The sequence below is a fragment of the Microcebus murinus genome, chromosome 14 (assembly GCF_040939455.1).
Source record: "Microcebus murinus isolate Inina chromosome 14, M.murinus_Inina_mat1.0, whole genome shotgun sequence".
Lineage (NCBI taxonomy): Eukaryota > Metazoa > Chordata > Mammalia > Primates > Cheirogaleidae > Microcebus > Microcebus murinus.
The window spans coordinates 73,762,871-73,785,048 of record NC_134117.1 but is presented as its reverse complement, the minus strand read 5'-3'; the positions used below and the strand labels follow the sequence as shown (position 1 = coordinate 73,785,048).

The 22,178-nt window shown below is 36.7% G+C and overlaps 1 protein-coding gene across 4 annotated transcripts in view; it reads left to right on the top strand.

Moving 5' to 3' along the window:
• The first annotated feature begins 5,226 nt into the window (after positions 1-5,226).
• The window catches only part of LOC142861047 (uncharacterized), a 59,070-nt gene continuing 42,118 nt past the window's right edge, over positions 5,227-22,178 (top strand). The window contains exons 1-2 of one of the 4 annotated variants that reach the window (XM_076010277.1): positions 5,227-5,686; positions 10,079-10,195. In XM_076010277.1, the coding sequence (XP_075866392.1) occupies positions 10,181-10,195 (15 nt within the window). In that variant the 5' untranslated portion in view covers positions 5,227-5,686; positions 10,079-10,180. Of the gene's footprint in view, positions 6,077-10,078; positions 10,196-22,178 lie in introns of those variants that run through there. The other 3 variants (XM_076010278.1, XM_076010280.1, XM_076010279.1) reach the window with 3 other exon arrangements.

Genomic DNA, 22,178 nt, shown 5'->3' with positions numbered 1-22,178 from the left:
TTGAGCACTGTATTATGCTTATATAAGAATTTCATCCTTGCTTATAAGAAATATACAGTTAAGAATTTAGAAGGGGAAATATTCCTACAACTGACTCTCAAATAACTAAGAAAAATAAATACCAGCTGGGCGCGGTGGCTCACACCTGTAATCCTAGCACTCTGGGATTACAACTAATTTTGTAATTTATTACTGTAATTTCTTTTATCCATTTATTTTGTAATGATCTTTAGCTTATAAAAAAGTTACAAAAATAGGATAAAGAACTCTCATATATCCTTCACCAAGATGCTTCAGTCATTCGAGACCAGACTGAACAAGAGTGAGACCCCTATCTTTACCAAAAATAGAAAAAAATTAGTCACGATGGCATGTACCTGTACTCCCACCTACTTGGGAGGCTGAGACAGGAGACTTGCTTGAGCCTAGGAGTTTGGGGTCACTGTGAGCCATGATCACACCACAACAGAAGAAACTCTGTTGTCTGTTGAAAGAAAGAAGACAGAAAGAAAGATAGAAAAGAGAGGAAAAGAAAGAAAGGAGAGGGAGAGAGGGGAGGGAGGGGAAGGAGGGGAGGGGAGGGGAGGGAAAGTAAATACGTACTATACACACAAAAATTATGAAGCAAATATGGAAAAATTAATGCTTGAAGAATCTTGGTGAAGTATATATGGGAGTTCTTTATCCTATTTTGCAACTTTTTTTATAAGTTAAAGATTATTACATAGGACTATTGAGGGAAGCTGAGGTGAAACAAAAAAAGAAAGAAAAGAAAAAATATTAAATAAATAAATAAGAAAAAAAGATTATTACAAAACAAACGGATAAAAGAAATTACAGTAACAAATTACAAAATTAGTTTTTAGTGTTAGAAGTCAAGATGTGTCTACTTTTGAGAAGAAAACTAATAATAGGGAAAGGGTCCTTAAGGGGGACTTCAGAACTTCATACACTAGTGATGTTCTGTTTGAATTCTCAGTATTTATATGGATGTGTTCAGCTCTTTTTGTAATTCATGTATCAAATATACAATGATATACTTATTCTATGTGCACTTTAATATTTTTTAATGCTTCAATAAAAACATTTTAAAAGTTAAAAAGAAAAAGAATTGATCCAGATGTAACAACTCCAGGATCACTTGCCTTCTGTGACTTCTTTCCTAAATCTCTGGTGAAAGGCCTCAAGTCAGGATCATGTGCTTCTTGCTGCCCCCCCTCCTTATTTCAAAATAATAGTTTTATTCCTGTGCTGTAGAGAAGCCCAAAGAAAAAAATTCACTTTATTTGAGGACTTTACAAATGACCCCAAATTGCCACTTCTTCTGGAACTTATGGACTCCTAGAAACTAAGGCTGGACTTTCAGTAAATTTGAACCAGTCCCTCTGGACAGGCAGCAAATAACTATATAGTTCAGGGGAATCTAGAAACTGGAGAAATGTAGTCAGACTCAAATGCTCTGACCTGACTCCAAAAATACCTGACAATAAAATGGCCATATGAATAGTATTAGTCTACACATTTATCCTACTGTCATCCCCCAGGATCACTCATACAGAAATTACTGGGCTAAACTGTGTGAAGAAAATAAATTTGGGCAACATTTTATTTGGTGTTTCAGTTAAGGCAGTATATTTGAAAGAGAATAAAAATTTGAAATAAAATAGCACTTCATGTTTGTTTTAACATTTCTTTGATTTTTAGTGATAGAATATATTTTTATATACTTAGAGGTTAATTGTACTTTCTTTTTCATAACTGCATTTCAATATTTCTGACACATGCATTTTTCATATTTTATTTCAATACCTCTGAAATTGCATTTTATAAAACATCTTAAAGTCAATGGCATGTCACAGTTTGACCAAATATTTTCTTTTGCAGTAAAAACAATGGAGTATCTGGCAATCCATGGCATGCTTGATTGGATGAAAAGAATAGGCTATTCTTATATTATTTTCATTGCATATTGGATGTTAACCTTGTAATTGATTAGTAAGAGTCGTTTATCAAGAGTGTGAATACTGTGTCTCATAAGTGTTGAATAAATTCTCTCAGTGTTTTAACTTTTTTTCTTTTGAAATTGGACTTTTAAATATTTCATAGCAAAATGTTTATATCTTTTGTGGTTTCTGCTTTTTGTGTTATCCCAAACTATGTGTTCTTTAAAATCTTTTATTTATATTTTAAGTAATTAATGTTTTACTTTTTGAAAATTTTAAATACTGAATATATGTATTTGTTTTCATGCGTGAGATAACTGTCTAATATTATTTTCTCAACACCACTTACTACATATTATACTTCACTATTGTAAACTGATATACTTCACTGTATAATTTTATGTTGCCTCAGAATCCATATAGTCCCATTGACACAGTTTCTAGTTCTCTGCCTCTCCCAGTTCCTCAAAATGATCCATTTAGATACCTGCCTTATGCAACCACCTCCTGGTGACTACCTTCCTATGGGACAACTGGATACAACTACTTGATTCACCCTCTGACGTCCACACCCGGCATGGATTGTGAGCGACCACCTCTGGTTCACAGTGTGAAATCCTGAAACCCGTGCCTGTTTATTTTAAGCCCACAAATTAGGCTCCTTTGTGGAAACCTGCTTGAATAATGACCTAGACCCCTAAAAAGGCTTTGGTACCAGGTCTCTTATGCCCTCTCTCTCTTGCTCCCCACCTGCTGGTTGAGTATGCATGTCACAGATGGCTGTCTCCTCGTTGGCCCGTGGAGGTGGGCTGCCTTCTTGTCTCTGGAATCTCTAAGTAATAAAAACTGCTTCTGTTATTTCATGTATTTTGTTGTGCTGCTTCCTCTGTGTCTCACCTGATTGACACATCTGAACCTAACTCTCTTTCCAGTTAGGGTTCTTCTAGAGAGTGGCTATCTTGGTAGGTAAAAACTGAACCTGAGTCAGACAAGAGCCACAGGGTATCTGCTGTATAAAAAGGTCTCCAGTAAGAGGTACACCTTGTCATATTTCAGACACTTAGGCAGTAGGGTGTCCACCATAATAAAGAAGTAATCCATGAAGGGCACACTGTCAACATCCATGACAAAGTCCCTGGAGCCCTGTCAGGGCAGGGCTAGAATTCATAGCCACCCTCAGGAGAGAGACCCCCCAAGACCAAATTAGAAAGAAAAAAAAATGCAATATCCACACTATCTCTATTGTTCGAAATGGCAATTTTAACATACACTAAATTCTCATGTATTATATATTTGGATCTGTTTCTGTACCTTTCTGAAACAAGCACCAAATTTTTAAATGCTTTTTTTTTTTTGAGACAGAGTCTCACTCTGTTGTCCAGGCTAGAATACAGTGGCATCAGCCTAGCTTACAGCAACCTTAAACTCCTGGGCTCAAGCAATCCTTCTGCCTCAGCCTCCTGAGTATCAAGGACTACAGGCATGCGCCACCATATCCGGCTAATTTTTTTTTCTATTTTTAATATAGACGGGGTCTCACTCTTGCTTAGGCTGGTGTTGAACTCCTGAGCTCAAACAATCCTCCCATCTGGGCTCCCAGAATGCTAGGATTACAGGCGTGAGCTACCGCGCTGGCCTAAATTACTTTTATAATTTGCATTTTCAAAAATGTTCCTGGCTATTTTCCAAAGTTATTTCTTGAGGAAGGTAAAAATTGCTTTGTCAAGTAAAACAAAACCAACTTCTACATCAAAAATTTTTATTGAGATTTTCATTGAAATTGTGTTAAATTTTAATACAGTTTTCTGTAATGGTAAATATAAAAATAAAAGATTGTATTTTCCCTCTTGCAAAAAGGGAAAAAGACCTTTTCTCCTTCTCTTTTCTTAGAGCATTTCTTTGAGAAAACTTGCAAGTGTAAATCCTTCCTCTGACCCTTTGAGATTTAGCAAATCTTTCTAAAAAGTAAGCAAGTTTATTGCTAGTTTTACAACCCAAGAAGGTTTTTCCTAATGACCTTAAGCTATGTCTTTGAAAGGTGAACATCAAAGAAGATTGCACCTCATTTTCTCTGTCTTTGTGGTAAACTCTCAGGTTCCTGGCTATATGTGCAACTATCTTCTTGTCATAGAAATACAAGAAGCTTTATTTTTCATTTGGATAAAGGAAATTAACTAACACAGATGTTTATCCCAATTACCAGGTGAATTTAGGATGAATTATGTGTAGCATAACTACTTGAGGACAAGTTATTTTTCATTTTGAGAAAATGGGATGAGTTGTACCTGTGTGGCTATATAAAAATGTGATGTTTCTTTCTGTCTTTGAAATCTCATTAGTGTATTGCCTGTGATGCTCATCACAGTCTGGTTTAATGTTTATTGAATAATAAAACGGTTTTGTTCTTTTCTCCATCTGTGGGGAGCATTTTATGGATTGGCAAAAAGACTTTATTATTTCCCCAACCTCCCATCCAGAAAAGTGTTTATATATATATAGATAGATAGATGTCATATGTGTCTGTATATATATATTTTCTCTATATGGATTCTACATGTTTTAAATTAAATTTTATTACAAAAATTTAATATTTTTGAAACTATTTCGAATGGAAACTCATTTCTATAGTTGACGTACCCCCATAAAACGATGAAATAAAAAAGTAATAAATAAAAAACTTTAAAAAAGAGTTAATTTCATATAGTCATTGGACCAAGAAATCATGTAATTTATTTTACATATTCAGTAAAGGCATCCCTCAATATCTGTGGAGGATTGACTCTGGGACCTCCCCCATACCAAAATCTGAAGATGCTCAAGTCCCTAATACAAAATGGTCTTGTATTTGTATACAAGCTACGTGCATCCTCCCATACTCTTTAAATCATCTCCAGATTATTTATAAACGTCATACAATGTAAATGCTATGTAAATAGTTGTTACATTGTATTGTTTATGGAATAATGACAAACGAAAAAGTTAGTACATGTTCCGTACAGAGGCAATTTTCCCCACAAATATTTTCTATCCAAGGCTGGTTGAAACCACGGACATGGACCCCGTGGATAAGGAGGAGGACTGTATAATATTCCCTAGAGAAATGATAGCCATGATATTCAATACCACGAGGATAAAATCTGTGTAACAATCTGACAATGTATACATAACATTAAGCGTTTTTTTCTTTTGAGAAGTGACACATGTGGCCCTCGTCATGTTTCAGCTTACACGTTTTCTAGTTTATTACACGTTTCACGGACCATTTGTATTTTGCATATTGAAAGCTAGCATGCCTAAGATAAAGTCAGCTCTTACGGGGCATTATTCTTTGAATGCATTCCTGTACGTACTTAGTTCCAAGTACTTTAACTAAATTACCCACGGACATTGCTCCCGCCACATCACGGCAGCTTCCGCCTCCCCGCGCGGGCAGCGGCCGCCAAGCCCACGCCTGCGTCCCTGCGCCGGACGGCCGCGCCTCCGGGCACGCAGCAGCAGCCCCGCGCCGCCAGGGGGAGCCCCCACGCTGTGCGCGGCGGCGTGCGCGCCGGGGCTGCTGGGAAGCGTAGTTTCGCCGCGGGGCAGAGGCGCGCTGTGCGCAGGGGCAGTGCCGGCTCCGTCCGGGCGTTGGCGTAGTGTCCCCTGCTTCAGGGGAGCGGACTCCGCACCTTCCAGGCCTCCGCGGTCGGCAGAGGGCGGGGCCGGCTCCGAGCGGGCTGAGAGCAGAGGAAAAGCCCCCGCAGGTGTGTCGAAGGCGTCTGCGGGCTGGCCGGGAGCGGGTCTCGGCGTCGCGCGGGGGGCCCCGCGGGGGCCCCGGGTGGGAGCGGCCCTGGCGACGAGGCCGGCCGTCTGCCCTCGCGTCCCTCTCCAGGAGCTGTTTCCGCGCCCCGCCTCGGGGCAGCCCAGGAGGTCTGGGGCGACCGGGAAAGCGGGGCTCCCGGAGGGAGCGGCCCCGGTGACGTGGCCCGGCCCGCGCGTGGGGCTGCTTGTGACGCCGGCTGGAAAGCGCAGGGCCTGGGCTGGGGTCCAGCGTCTCAGATACTCGTCTGTGAAATGGTGGCAGTAACCTTTAGGGTCGCTTGCCGCATTGAGTGGGGTAGTAGTTATAAAGTATGGTCAAGGACTCAATAAAGGTGAGCAGCTTTTATTATTACAAGGCATGCTGTGTTCGTTATTGGTTGATTGAAGCGTCACAACCATCCTTTCCCTTTAACCACCTCCATTTTAATAAATAAGAGTACTAAACCTTCAGAGATTAGTTTACCCAGTATTAGCAGGTGGCACTTAAATTCTCACTTGTTTTACTCTATCCCACGCTAAAACCCACAGTTCGGGCTTGTATTTAGCACACCAGTTGTTCCTGAGCACCACCAGAACATAGTTGTGGAGTGTACTAAACCTGATCTTTCATGTAGTGTTCTATTTCCGAAAATGCTTGGGGAGTCTTCTGAACCCGTCAGCCAAAATGTTATTTAAGGCCATCCATCCAGCATCTTCCAAACTGTCTCTGTCTTCTCAGAGGACTGTTAAACACGTAAATTGAAACCACAATTTGAGCCCTCAATTTTAAATTTTACTGGAGAAGCTGGGAATCCTATCTAGGCCAGAGGCTAGTTTCTAAAGAGAGAAATGGAACAGATTTTTTTTAAAGATGAAAACTAATTTATTCATGCTCCATATTATGTTAGTGATATAATGTCTCAGACAGGCTTGTGATATCTGAGCTTATTAGGCATTTTGTGAGCACCAAGCTGGGTGGAAGTGGTTTCTGCTGTTTTTTGTTTATTTTTTAGATTTTTTCTGTTTTTTTACTGTTATATCATGATTGTACATATTTATGGGATACATGTGATATTTTGATACATCCATACAATGTGTAATGATCAAACAGGGTAATTAGCATATCCATCACCTTAAACATTCATCATTTATTTGTGTTAGAAACATCACAAATCTATTTTGAAATACACAATAAATTATTGTTAACTATTGTCTTCATACTGTGCTATCAAACACTAGAACTTATTCATTCCTATGTAACCCCGTTTTTGTACGCATTGACCAACCTCTGTTCATCGCCCCCCTCTCCCCTATCTCCTCCCTTCTCTGGTATCCATTCTACTCTTTATCTTCATGAGATCAGCCTTTTTTAGCTCCCACACATGAATGTGAACATGTGATATTTGTATAATATCCTCCGATTCGTTCCATGTTGCTGCAAATGACAGGATTTCCTTTCCTAGTATTCTATTGTGTATATATACTATATTTCTTCATTCATCTGTTGATGGACACTTAGATTGCTTCCATGTCTTGGCTATTGTGAATAGTGTTGTAATAAACATAGGAATGCAGATATTTCTTTAATGTACTGATTTCCTTTTTTTTTTTTTTTTTTTTTGAGACAGAGTCTCGCTTGTTGCCCAGGCTAGAGTGAGTGCTGTGGCGTCAGCCTAGCTCACAACAACCTCAAACTCCTGGGCTCAAGCGATCCTCCTGCCTCAGCCTCCCGAGTAGCTGGGACTACAGGCATGCACCACCATGCCCGGCTAATTTATATATATATATATTAGTTGGCCAATTAATTTCTTTCTATTTATAGTAGAGACGGGGTCTTGCTCTTTCTTGCTCAGGCTGGTTTCGAACTCCTGACCTCGAGCAATCCGCCCGCCTCAGCCTCCCAGAGTGCTAGGATTACAGGCGTGAGCCACCGCGCCCGGCTCTGATTTCCTTTCTTTTGACTATATACCCAGCAGTAGGATTGCTGGATCATGTGGTAGATCTATATTTTATTTTTTGAGAAACCTCCATACTGTTTTCCATAATGGCTGTACTAATTTACATTTCCACCAACAGTGTATGTATGAGTGTGCATCCTTGCCAACATTTGTTATTTTTTGTCTTTTTGATAATAGCCATTTTAACTGGGGTTACATGATATCTCATTGTGGTTTTGATTTGCATTTCCCTTATGAGTGATTTTGAGCATTTTTTAAATATACTTGGTCATTTGTATGACTTTGGTGAAATGTCTATTCAGAAAATTTGTCCATTTTTAAATTGGATTATTTGGTTTTTGCTATCAAATTGAGTTCCTTATATATTCTGGTTATCAGTCCCTTGTCAGATGGGTAGTTTGCAAATATTTTCTCCCATTCTTTATGTTATCTCTTCACTCTGTTGGTTGTTTCCTTTGCTCTGCAGAAGCTTTTTAATTTGATATGATTTCATTTGTCTATTTTTGCTGTTGTTGCCTGTGCTTTTGAGATCTTGCCCCCTAAATTTTTGCCCACACCAATGTTCTAAAGCATTTCTCCAGTGTTTTCTTCTAGTAGTTTCATAGTTTCCGGTCTTAGATTTAAGTTTTTAATCCATTTTGAGTTGATTTTTATATGTGGTAAGAAATAGGTTCTAATTTTACTCTCCTCCATATGGATGTCCTGTTTTCCCAACACCATTTATTGAAAAGACTGTCCTTTCTCCAGTGTATGTTCTTGGCACTTTTGTTGAAAATGAGTTGGCTGTAAATGCATGGATTTATTTCTAGGTTCTTTCTTCCATTCCACTGCCCTATATGTCTGTTTTTATGCTATCACCATGCTGTTTTGGTTACTGTAGCTTTATAGTGTATTTTGAAGTCTGGTAGTGCAATGCCTCTGGCTTTGTTCTTTTTGCTCAAGATTGTTTTTGCTATTTAGGGTATTTTGTGGTTCCATATGAATTTTAGGATTTTTTTTTTATTTCTGTGAAGAATATCGTTGGTATTTTGATAGGAATTGCATTGTATCTGTAGATTGTTTGGGGTAGTATGGGCATTTTAACATTAATTCTTCTAATCCGTGAGCATGGGATGTCTTTCCATTTTTGTGTGTGTCCTCTTCCACTTCTTTCATCAGTGTTTTATAGTTATATAGTTTATAGAAGAGATCTTTCACTTACTTGGTTAAATTTATTTCTAGGTAATATTTTTTGTAGCTATTATAAATAGGATTGTGTTCTTGATTTTTTTTTCAGATTGTTCACTGTTAGTGTAGAAATGTTACTGATTTTTGTATCTTGATTTTGTGTCCTGCAACTTTACTGAATTCTTTTATAAGTTCTAACCATTTTTAGGCAAAATCTTCAGATTTTTCTAAATATAGTATTATGTTGTCTGTGAACAAGTATAACTTGATTTCCTCCATTCCAATTTGGATGCCCTTTATGGTTTCTGCTGCTTATGAAAAGGATCTCAGAATTAAGGCATCTGGTTGTCTTTTGCTATATACGTAAAGTACCTGTTTGGGAATTATGGTGCCAAACTATTATTTTAGAAGCTATATTTGTGTCATAACAACAGATTAGATGGCCATATCAGAGTTCATCAAGATCTAATTAAATTTTACCTTAGGCCCAGCCCAAGTTTTGAGGGTACGGTGAATTCCAGATACCCTGTCTGGATTTGTGAATCTATGTGAAGACTTATAGAATCATAATGGCACATGAAGTTTTGTTCAAGATTATCTAATTCCTCTTCATTTTAAAAATGAATCATTGAAACCAAGACAATCATTAGGTTTGTTAATAGCAGAGCCTCGGGTAGAACTGAGCCTAGGGGTAGAACTGAAGTCTCCAGGTTTGCTATATCATATTTAAGTCAGAGAAAGGTTCTTGGAGAAGTGGTTTTTTAGAAACTGCAATTTAGGTGAAGAAACATCTTATTTTTGAGAACTTTTAAAAAGACTTTACAACCCTGTGGGGTTTATAATATTCATAGGAAAAATTATGATATCACTTAAAACAGCTTTTATGTATTCAATAAATATGTCTCTCAACATCACTTCTAATGTCAGCATAGGATTCCATACTTTGGATATATTAACACCTGTTCTTAATAATCTGCTACTATTGGATATTTGTTTTCAGTTATTTTGTATTATTCAGTAAACAGACTCATAATTTTCAAAACAGCCAATAGGAAAGAAATGTTTAGATTCCCTCAGAAATATCCTAGGTTCATCATGATTTATTTGAGAGTCACCCGTGGATATGTGGGTACTACTTTATCATGTTCCTTCCTAATCCTTCTGATGGGTCATAAGGACATTTTCCCAGAGGTATAGCTTACTAAAATGTTGTATGGAAATTTCTCACAGGTGATTCCTGGAGCTGCAAGATAAGGTCTCTTATGACTTCTGTCTTCCAACTTTCCCTGCTCTGGTTTCATAGTTTCTACCCTTTCCCAAGAACAGCAGAAAATGAACAAGTTCCGGGTGAGTCATTTATTTAGCCCTTACTTTGTTTCACTGTGTGTGTGTTTAATGCATTTTATGAAAGAACCAGTCCGTAGAACTAGAAAAGTGGAAATAGTTAAAAATCACCTTCAGGGAAAATACTGTTTGAATAAAACTGCAGTTCTCAAAGTGTGGTCAGCAGATCCCTGGGAGCCCCAAGACCCTCTCAAGAGGTCTGTGGGATCCATATGCATAGTATTAGCAGATATTTGTATTGATGGTATAAAAGTAATACATAGATTGCTGCCTGTTTGGCATGAATTAAGACAATGACACCAATACTAACAAATATGATTTTTAAAGTATTTTATAATAAAATGTCAATGTTTGAGTAATATTTCTAAGGTGTGTACTCAGAGACAAACTCAGCAATTTTTGAGGACACAGCGATACAGATAAGAAAGGAACAGATAATAGGTTGATTAGGTAATGACACTCCAAAAGGTAATATTTGAGGAAAGTCCTGAATTAAATGAGAGAGGGAGCAAGATAGAAATCTGTGGGAAGAACATTCTAGGTAGGAGGAATAGCAAATACAAACACTTTGAGGCATGTTCTAGAAACAGTTTTGAGAAAATTGAAGCTAGGGAGAAGTGACTTAGGGAAATCCTGGTAAGAAGTAAGATCAAAGAGGAAAGGAAAGCTGGAACACATAGGACCTTGTACACTGTAGGCAACTTTAATTTTATTTGTTAATTGAAAAATTGGCTAGGTACAGTGCCTATAATCCTGGCACTGTGGGAGGCCAAGGTAGGAGGATCACTTGAGTTTAGGAATTCAAGACCAGCCTGAGCAATAGCAAGATCCCATCTCTACAAAAATTTAAAAATTAGCTAGGTGTGGTGATATGTGTCTATAGTCCCAGCTACTTAGGAGGCTGAGGCAGGAGGATCACTTGAGCCCAGGAGTTGTAGGCTGCAGTGAGCTATGATGATGCCACTGTACTCTAGCCTGGGTGACAGAGTGAGACCTTGTCTTAAAAAAATTAAAAATCTTTCTTTTTATATAATAAAAAAAATGTATATAATATATATAACATATGTATGATTTAGGTGATATTGATAAAGCAAATACCAGTATATCCCCTATCTGGCTTAAGAAATGATAATTACTAGTACTTTGAAGCCCCTGTGTGCCCCTTCTCAGTTTCATCTCTACTATCACCCAGAGAAAATGAATCCTGAATTCTATGATAACTATTTCCTTGCTTTTTAAAATTTAATTGTTTATAAACAAAACAACATAATTGGCAATTAATTAAACACCTAACCCTCTGTTAAGAACCTGACATTGTTTCACATAATCCTCCCAACCGCCTTTTGGAGTGTTATCAATGTGTCAAATTTCAGTGTCAACACCATCTGCTTGTCTTTCCAAACCACGGCGTTTGGGCATCTTGGTAGAGAGAAAATCTCTAGAAAGAAGGAGAAAAATGTAAGAGGAAATTCAAACAATTTAACCTATTCTATAGTTCTGCTTCAGTTGATCTGGAACATAATTCTGACTTTTATGTTAAATTCTCCTTATCCAAAATTCACTGGAGAGTATACATGATGTTTTCGCTACATTATGCTCTATAACTAACTGCTGAATGGTCTTGAATAGTTGAAATAACTAGTTAGCCTTTTTGTTTTTTGAAGTAATTTTGAGTGCAGTTGTCACTGCTGACTCCTGGAAAAGTTTACTTGATGCAGATCCTCTAACTTTTTGTTTGTTCATAGCCATTTTGGTCAGATTTGATATCTTTTGCGTTTTTTCTTATGTCTCTAAACTTCTATTGGAATAAATTTCTCCTGCTCAGAAACATTCTTCATAGTTACTGTTATTTTGTTTTAGTGAGGATCTACTGGTGGAAACCTTTCAGTTTGTTTATCTAAAATATTCATGAAGAACTTTTTCATGGTGTATGGAAGCCTTGGTTGGCAGTTTTCATCCTTTGAAACATTGAAAAGCATTCACTGTCTTCAACTATTGATGCTGTTGAAAATTCACTTGTCAATTTGCCAGACCTTTGAGGCAAGTCTATTTTAGGGCTAGCTGCTTTTAAGATATCTTTTACTCTAGTGTATTTATGTGTGGATTTCTCTTTATCCCAATGAAATTTATTTGTGCTGCTTTGGGATTATTTAAGTGTTTTGAGTATTACTCTGTATTTCCTTTATTGACTTTTAAGGTGTACTTTTTTGTGGTGTTTGTTGATTAGCCTAGAGATTATAATATGCATAATTAAATTATCATAGCATCTTCAAATAATAATATACTTTTTAATGGACAATGTAATAAACTTTCAGTAGTATTATCCTATTTACTTCCTTTTTACCCTTTGTGGTCTTTGTCTCATATTTCATTTCTCATATATTTTAACCTCAAATACTTGTTAATTTTGCTGTAAACAATTATTAATCTTTAAAAAATCTATGTGTATGTAAATAAAATAGCATACATATATATGCTTCAGAGGCTTTTTATTCCTTCCTACAGGTCTGGGATTCTCTGGTCATATCTTTTCCCTTCAGCCTAAACAGCTTATTTTTATCATTTAATGTACTCAGGACTAATGGTGACAAATTCACTTGGCTTTCCTTTCTGAAAATGTCTTTATTTCACCTTGATTTAATTTTTTTTTTTTTTTTTGAGACAGCGTCCTGCTCTGTTGTCAGAGCAGGAGTGCAGTGGTGCTATTATATAAATAGCTCACTGCAACCTCCAACTCCTGGGCTCAAGCAATCCTCCTATCTCCGTCTCCCAAGTAGTTGGGACTAGACTACAGGCATGTGCCACCATACTAGCTAATTTTTAAATTTTTTGTACAGACAGGATCTTGCTATGTTGCCCAGGCTGGTCTCTAACTCCTGGCCTCAAGCAATCCTCCCACCACAGCCTCCCAGAATGCTAGGATTATAGATATGAACCACTGTACCTAGCCCATTTTAACCATTTTTTAAGCTTTCAATTCAGTGGCATTAAGCACATTCATATTGTTGTATAACTGTCATCACCATCCGTGTCTAATGCTTTTTTCATTTTGCAAAAATACTTGTTAATTTCTGGGTTATTTGGATGATAGCCATCCTAATGAGTGTGAAGTGGTTTTGTTTTTGTTTCATGTTGTGTTTTATTTTTTAACTTGAACTCTGTACTCATTAACTTTCTATACTCTTTTCCACCAGCCCTTGGCAACCACAACTTTATTTTTTTGTCTATATGAATTTGATTACTCTAGCATCTCGTGTAAGTGGAATCATACAGTATTTGTCCTTCTGTGACTATCTTATTTCACTTAGCATAATGTCTTCAGTTCATCTATGTTATAACATGTGTCGAATTTCCTTTGTATTTAAGGCTGAATGATATTATATTGTTTGTATATACCACATAGTGTTTATCTCTTCATCCATTGATGGACACGTGGGTTACTTTTCATCTTTTGGCCATTGTGAATAATAATGCTATGAACACGATACAAATATCTGTGTATAAGTTCTTGCTTTCAGTTCTTTTGGGTATATACCCAGAAGTGGAATACTGGATCATATGGTAATTCTATGTTTATTTTTTTTTCAGGAACTGTCATACTGATCTCCATAGCAGTTGCACCATTTTACATTCCCATCAGTAATACACAAGGTTTTTAGTTTTTCCACATCCTCACAAATACTTGTTACTTTCTGGGTTTTTTGGATGATAGCCATCCTAATAAGTGTAAAGAGGTTTTGTTTTTGTTTCATGTTGTGTTTTTATTTTTTTTTAACTCACAGCAAAAGTTATTCTTTTGGGGTGAACATTTCATTGAATTTTGGCATACGCATAAAAGCACATACTCATTCTCATTACCATGGTCAAGCTATAGAACAGCTCTATCACCTCCCTCTTTGTAGTCCTCCCACCACTAGTTCCTGGCAATCATTGATCTATTCTTCATTCATATAATTTTGCCTTTTCCTGCAGGTCATATAAATCGAATTATATAGTATGAAATTTTTCTGACTTATATTTCTTAATTTAGCATAATACATTTAAGATTTGAATATGTTGTTGCATGTATCAGTAATACATTATTTTTAATTGCTAAATAGTATTCATTGTAGAATAAATAATGGGATAAATAAATTGTACCCCATTTATTTATCCATTCACTAGTTGAACAAACATTGAAAATATTGTTTCCAGTTTTTTGGCAATTATGAGCAGAGCTGTTACAAATATTCGTGTACTGATTTTTGTGTGAACATAGATTTCACTTCTCTTGGGTAAATGCCTAGCAATACACTTGTTGAGTCCTTGATAAGTATTATGTTTAACTTTATAAGAAACTACCAAACTGTTTTCCAGAGTAGCTGTACTATTGTATATTCCTACTACAATTTCGTAGAATTCCATTTGCTTCATGTTACTTGACAGCACTTAGTATTGTCAGGTTTTTTTTAAGTCATGCTGATAAGTGCATATTAATATCTCATTATGGTTTTAATTTGCATTTCCCTAACAACTAATGATATTGAACATTGTTTGATGTGTTTATTTGCTGGCCATATATCTTGTTTTGTGAAGTATCTCTTCATATCTTTTGTCCATTTTAAAATTTGGTGTTTTCTTACTGTTGAGTTTTAAGAGCTCGTTTTTCTTTTTTTCTTTCTTTTTACTGTATATACATTGTAGGATCTTTATTTTTTCAATTTTTTTTTTTAATTTCAGCATACTATGGGGGAACAAATGTTTAGGTTACATATATTGCCCTTGCCCAACCAAGTCAGAGCTTCAAGTATGTCTATCACCCAGATGGTGAACACTGCACTCATTATGTATGTATATACCAACGCCCTCCATCCCCCTCCCATGTGCCCGATGCCCGATAAATGTTATTACTACATAGGAACTTAGGTGTTCATCACTTACTACCAATTTGATGGTGAGTATATGTAGTGCTTGTTTTTCCATTCTTGGGATGCTTCACTTAGTAGAATCAGTTGTAGCTATATCCAGGAAAATAAATGAGGTGCTATATCACCATTGTTTCTTAGAGCTGAATAGTACTCCATGGTATACATATACCACATTTTATTAATCCACTTATGTATTGATGGGCACTTGGGTTATTTCCACAGCTTTGCAATTGTGAATTGTGCTGCTATAAAAATTCGAGTGCAGATGTCTTCTTTATAGAGTGTATTTTGTTCTTTTGGGTAGATGCCTAGTAATGGGATTGCTGGATCAAATGGTAGATCCACTTATATCACTTTAAGATATTTCCATATTGCTTTCCACACAGGTTGAAATAGTTTGCAGTCCCACTAGCAGTGTCTGAGTGTTCCTATCTCTTCATATCCATACCAACATTTATTGTTTTGGGACTTTTTGATAAAGGCCATTCTTACTGGAGATAAGTGATATCTCATTGTGGTTTTATTTGCATTTCTCTGATGATTAGAGATGTTGAGCATCTTTTCGTATGTTTGTTGGCCATTATTCTGTCTTCTTTGGAGAAATTTCTGTTCATGTTCTTAGTCCACTTTTTGATAGGGTTGTTTGCTTTTTTTTTCTTGCTAATTTTCCTGAGTTCTAAATAGATTCTAGTTATCAGCTCCTTATTGGATGTGTTAGCATGTGAAAATTTTGTCTCATTCTGTAGGTTGTCTGTTTGCTCTCATGACAGGTTCTTTGGCTATGTAGAAGCTTTTTAATCAGGTCCCATTTATTTATTTTTATTGTTGCTGTGATTGCCTTTGGAGTCTTCTTCATAAATTCTTTGCCTAGGCCAATGTCTAGAAGAGTATTTCCAATGTTTTCCTCTAGGATGCTGATAGTTTCACACCTTTGGTTTAAGTCTGTTACCCAGTGTGAGTTGATTTTTGTAAGAGGTAAAAGGTATGGTTCCTGTTTCAGTCTTCTACATGTGGCTATCCAGTTTTCCCAGCGCCATTTATTGAATAAGGATCCTTTTCCCCAGTGGATGTTTTTGTCTGCTTTGTCAAAGATTAGATGGCTATACGAGGATGGATTTATATCTGGGTTCTCTGTTCTGTTCCACTGGTCAATGTCCCTGTTCTTGTGCCAGTCACAAACTGTTTTAATTACTATAGACTTCTAGTATAGTTTGAAGTCTGGTAAATTGATGCCTCCCAATTTGTTTTTATTGCCTATGATTGCTTTTCCTCTAAGGGGTCTTCTCTGGTTCCATACAAAGTGTAAAATTGTTTTTTCTATATCTGTGAAAAATGATGATGGCATTTTAATAGGGACTGCATTGAGTCTGTTGATCACTTTGGGTAGTATAGACATTTTAACAATGTTGATTCTGCCAACACAGGAGCATGGTGTGGTCTTCCACCTGTTTACATCCACTGCTATTTCCTTCTTCAGCATTTCATAGTTCTCCCTGTAGAGGTCTTTTACCTCCTTAAATATATTCCAAGGTAGTTTATTTTCTTTGTTGTTATTTTGAACGGAATTGAGTGTTTGATTTGGTTCTCTCTTTGACTGTTTTTGGCATATATGAATGCCTCTCATTTGTGTGTATTGATTTTGTACCCTGAGAGTTTACTGAATTCATTTATTAATTCAAGGAGTCTCATAGTTGACTCCTTGGGGTTTTCTAAATATAATATAATATCATCAGCAAAGAGTGAGAGTTTGTTTTCTTCTGCTCCCCTCTGGACACCCTTAATTCTGCTCTCTTGTCTGATTGCTATAGCAAGGACTTCCAGCACTATGTTGAACAGAACTGGAGATAGTGGGCAACCTTGCCTTGGTCCAAATCTGAGTGGGAATGCTTTTAATTTTTCATCATCAGTATGATGATGGCTGTGGGTTTGTCATGTATTGCTTGTATCATTTTTAGCCCCGTCTATGCCTATTTTGTTAAGTGTTCTTATTATAAAAGGATATTGAATGTTCTCAAATGCTTTTTCTACGTCTATTGAGAGGATCATGTGGTCTTTGTTTTTGATTCTGATTATATGGTGAGTTACATTTATAGATTTGCATATGTTGAACTATCCCTGCATCTCTGGGATGAAGCCCACTTGGTTGTGATGGATTATTTTTTTGATAAGCACCTGGATTCCGTTAGCGAGGATTTTATTGAGAATTTTTACATCTATATTCATAAGGGATATTGATCTGTAGTTTTCTTTTTTTGTTGCATCCTTTCCTGGTTTTGGTGTCAGTGTGATGTTTGCTTCATAAAATGTGTTGGGGAGGATTCTATCCTTCTCAATGTTGTGGAATAATTTCTGCAGGATAGGCACCAGGTCTTCTTTGTACATGGTGTAAAATTTGGTTGTGAAACCATCTGGTCTGGGACTTTCCTTTTTAGGAAGGTATTTTGTTGCTGTTTCAATTTCAATACTTGATATAGATCTGTGCAGGAATTCTATTTCTTCCTGGTTGAGCCTAGGGAGGCTGTGTATTTCTAAGGATTTGTCCATTTCCTCCACATTTTCCAGTTTGTATGCATAAAGGTTTTGTAGTATTCATAAATTATATCTTGTATCTCTGTGGCATCAGTTATAATTTCTACTTTATTATTCCTGATGGAGCTTATTCGAGATTTTTCTTTTCTGCTTTTTGTTAGTCTAGCCAGAGGCTTTTCAATTTTGTTTATTTTTTCAAAGAACCAACTTTTGTTTTATTAATCTTCCATATAGTTTCCCTGTTGTCTATTTCATTTAGTTGATCTTAATGATCTCACCACTTCTGCTGGGTTTGGGGTCAGTCTGTTTTTCTTTTTCTAGCTCTTTCAGTTGATTTGTTAGGTTGTCTATTTGTGATATTTTTGACTTTTAGATATAGGCATTTATGGAAATAAACTTTCAGGACTGCTTTAGCTGTGTCCCACAGGTTTTGATAACTTGTATCTCCTTTGTCATTTAGTTAAAAGAATCTTTTGATTTCTATCTTGATTTCCTCATTTATGAAGTGATTGTTCAGCAGAAGGTTGTTTAGTTTCCATGACATTGTGTAGAAATGAGAGTTCCTTTTAGGGTTGATTTCTATTTTTATTCCACTGTGATCTGAAAAGATACATGGCATAATTTCTATTTTTTAGAATTTTTTGAGACATGCTTTGTGGCCTAGGATATGGTCAAACTTAGAGAATGTCCCATGAGCTGATGAGAAGAACATATGGTCAGTGGTTTTGGGGTAGAATGTCCTGTAAATCTCAGTCAGGCCCATTGGTTCTAGAGTTCTGTTTAAGTTCATTATTTTTTTGTTAATTTTCTGTTTGGAGGATCTGTCCTGTGCTGTCAACAAGATTTTAAAGTCTCTGGCTATTATGGTGTTGTTGTTTATCAATTTGTTTAGATCAACTAGAGTTTGCTTTATGAATCTGGGTGGACCTAAGTTGAGTGCATACATATTTAGAATTGTTTTGTCTTCTTTTTTTTTTTAATTTTTTTTTTATTTTGGCATATTATGGGGGTACAGATTTTAAGGTTTCAATAAATGCCCATTTCCCCCCCCTCCCCCCAAAAGTCTGAGTCTCCATCATGACCATCCCCAAGATGGTGCACATCTCACTCATTATGTATGTATATACCCGCCTCCCTCCCCCCTCCCACCTGCCCAATACCCTATTACTGTAGTACCTATGTGTCCACTTAGGTGCTACTCAGTTAATACCAGTTTGCTGGAGAATATATCTGGTGCTTGTTTTTCCATTCTTGGGATACTTCACTTAGTAGTATGGGTTCCAGCTCTAACCAGGAAAATATAAGATGTGCTATATCACCATTGTTTCTTAGAGCTGAATAGTACTCCATGGTATACACATACCACATTTTATTAATCCCTTCTTGGATTGATGGGCACTTGGGCTGTTTCCACAGCCTTGCAATTATGAATTGTGCTGCTATAAACATTCGAGTGCAGGTGTCTTTTTTGTAGAGTGTCACTAGATCATTTGGGTAGATGCCCAGCAATGGGATTGCTGGATCAAATGGTAGATTCACTTATATCGCTTTAAGGTATCTCCATATTGCTTTCCACAGAGGTTGAACTAGTTTGCAGTCCCACCAGCAGTGTAGGAGTGTTCCTCTCTCTCCGCAACCACGCCAGCATTTATTGTTTGGAGACTTTTTGATAAAGGCCATTCTCACTGGGGTTAAGTGATATCTCATTGTGGTTTTGATTTGCATTTCCCTGATGATTAGAGATGTTGAGCATTTTTTCATATGTTTGTTGGCCATTCTTCTGTCTTCTTTAGAAAAATTTCTGTTCAAGTCCTTTGACCACTTTTTAATGGGGTTATTTGATTTTTTCTTCCTAATTTTCGTGAGTTCTAAGTATATTCTAGTTATCAGTCCCTTATCGGATGCATAGGATGCAAAAATTTTCTCCCATTCTGTAGGTTGTCTGTTTACTTTCATGACTATTTCTTTGGCTGTGCAGAAGCTTTGTAGTTTGATCATGTCCCATTTATTTATTTTTGTTGCTGCTGTGATTGCCTTTGGGGACTTCTTCATAAACTCTTTGCCCAGGCCGATGTCTAGGAGAGTGTTTCCAACTTTTTCCTCTAGAGTTCTAATAGTTTCATATCTTAGGTTTAAGTCTGTTATCCAGCGTGAGTTGGTTTTTGTGAGAGGTGAAAGGTGTGGGTCCTGTTTTAGCCTTCTACAGGTGGCTATCCAGTTTTCCCAGCACCATTTATTGAAGAGAGATTCTTTTCCCCAGCGTATGTTTTTGTCTGCTTTGTCAAAGATGAGATGGCTATATGAGGATGGTTTTATATCAGGATTCTCACATCTGTTCCACTGGTCAATATTCCTGTTTTTGTGCCAATACCATATTGTTTTAATTACTACAGCTTTGTAGTATAGTTTGATATCTGGCATATTAATGCCTCCCATTTTGTTTTTGTTGCCTAGAATTGCTCTTGATATTCGGGGTCTTCTTTGGTTCCATACGAAGCGTAAAATTATTTTTTCTATATCTGTGAAGAATGCTGATGGGATTTTAATAGGTATTACATTGAATCTGTAGATCAGTTTGGGTAGTATAGACATTTTGATGATATTGAGTCTGCCGATCCACGAGCATGGTATGGATTTCCATCTGTTTACATCCTCTGATATTTCCTTCCTCAGTGTTTCATAGTTCTCCCTGTAGAGGTCTTTTACCTCTTTGGTTAAATATATTCCTAGGTACTTTAATTTCTTTGTTGCTATTGTGAAGGGAATTGAGTCTTTGATTTGGTTCTCAATTAGATTGTTGTTGGTGTATATGAATGCCTCTGATTTCTGTGTATTGATTTTGTATCCTGAGACTTTACTAAATTCATTGATCAGTTCCAGGAGTTTCTTGGTTGAATCCTTGGGGTTTTCTAGATACAATATAATATCATCAGCAAACAGTGAAAGTTTGATCTCTTCTGCCCCTATTTGGATACCTTTGATTCCATTTTCCTGTCTGATTGCTGTAGCCAAGACTTCCAGCACTATGTTGAACAGAAGTGGAGATAGTGGGCAGCCTTGTCTGGTTCCAGTTCTAAGTGGGAATGATTTCAATCTTTCCCCATTCAGTATGCTGTTGGCTATGGGTCTGTCATATATGGCTTGTATCATTTTTAGGTATGTCCCTTCTATGCCTATTTTCTTAAGTGTTCGTATCATGAAAGGGTGTTGAATTTTGTCAAAAGCTTTTTCTGCATCTATTGAAAGAATCATGTGGTCTTTGTTTTTGCTTCTGTTTATGTGGTGAATTGCATTTATAGATTTACGTATGTTGAACCATGCCTGCATCCCTGGGATGAAGCCCACTTGGTCGTGGTGGATTATTTTTTTGATAAGTGTCTGGATTCGGTTAGCTAAGATTTTGTTGAAAATTTTTGCATCTATATTCATTAGGGATATTGGTCTGTAGTTTTCTTTTTTTGTTGCATCCTTTCCTGGTTTTGGTATCAGAGTAATATTCGCTTCATAAAAGGTGTCGGGGAGGTTTCCGTTCTTCTCGATGTTGTGGAATAGTTTCTGCAAGATAGGTACTAGTTCTTCTTTGTAAGTATGGTAAAATTCAGATGTGAAGCCATCTGGACCGGGACTTTTCTTTTTAGGGAGATTTTTAATTGCTGTTTCTATTTCAGCTGTTGAGATTGGTCTGTTCAGGGAATCTATTTCTTCCTGGTTGAGCCTAGGGAGGCTGTGTGTTTCTAGAAATTTGTCCATTTCCTCCACATTTTCCAGTTTGTGTGCATAAAGATTTTTGTAGTATTCATAAATTGTATCTTGTATCTCTTTGGGATCAGTTGTGATATCTCCTTTTTTATTCCTGATGGAGCTTATTAGAGATTTCTCTTTTCTGCTTTTCGTTAGCTTAGCCAATGGTGTGTCAATTTTGTTTATTTTTTCAAAGAACCAACTTTTTGTTTTATTAATCTCCTGAATAGCTTTCCTGTTTTCAATTTCGTTTAGTTCTGATTTGATCTTGTTGATTTCACTTCTTCTGCTGGGTTTGGGGTTGGTCTGTTCTTCTTTTTCCAGCTCTTTGAGTCGTTTCATTAGATTGTCTATTTGTGATCTTCTTGTCTTTTGGTTATAGGCATTTTATGGAGATAAATTTTCCTCTCAGAACTGCTTTAGCTGTGTCCCAGAGGAGTTGATAACTTGTCTCTCCATTGTCATTTTCTTCATAGAACTTTTTTATTTCCGTCTCGATTTCTTCATTTACGAAGTAATCATTTAGTAGGAGGTTGTTTAATTTCCACGTTGTTGTGTAGAAATGTGAGTTTCTGTTAGGGTTGATTTCTAGTTTTATTCCACTGTGATCTGAGAAGGTACATGGTATGATTTCTATTTTTTAATTTCTTGAGATTTTCTTTGTGTCCTAGGATATGGTCAATCTTAGAGAATGTCCCGTGAGCTGATGAGAAGAACGTATATTCAGTGGATTTTGGGTAGAATGTTCTGTAGATGTCTGTCAGACCCAATTGTTGTAGAGTTTTGTTTAAGTCCATTATTTCTTTATT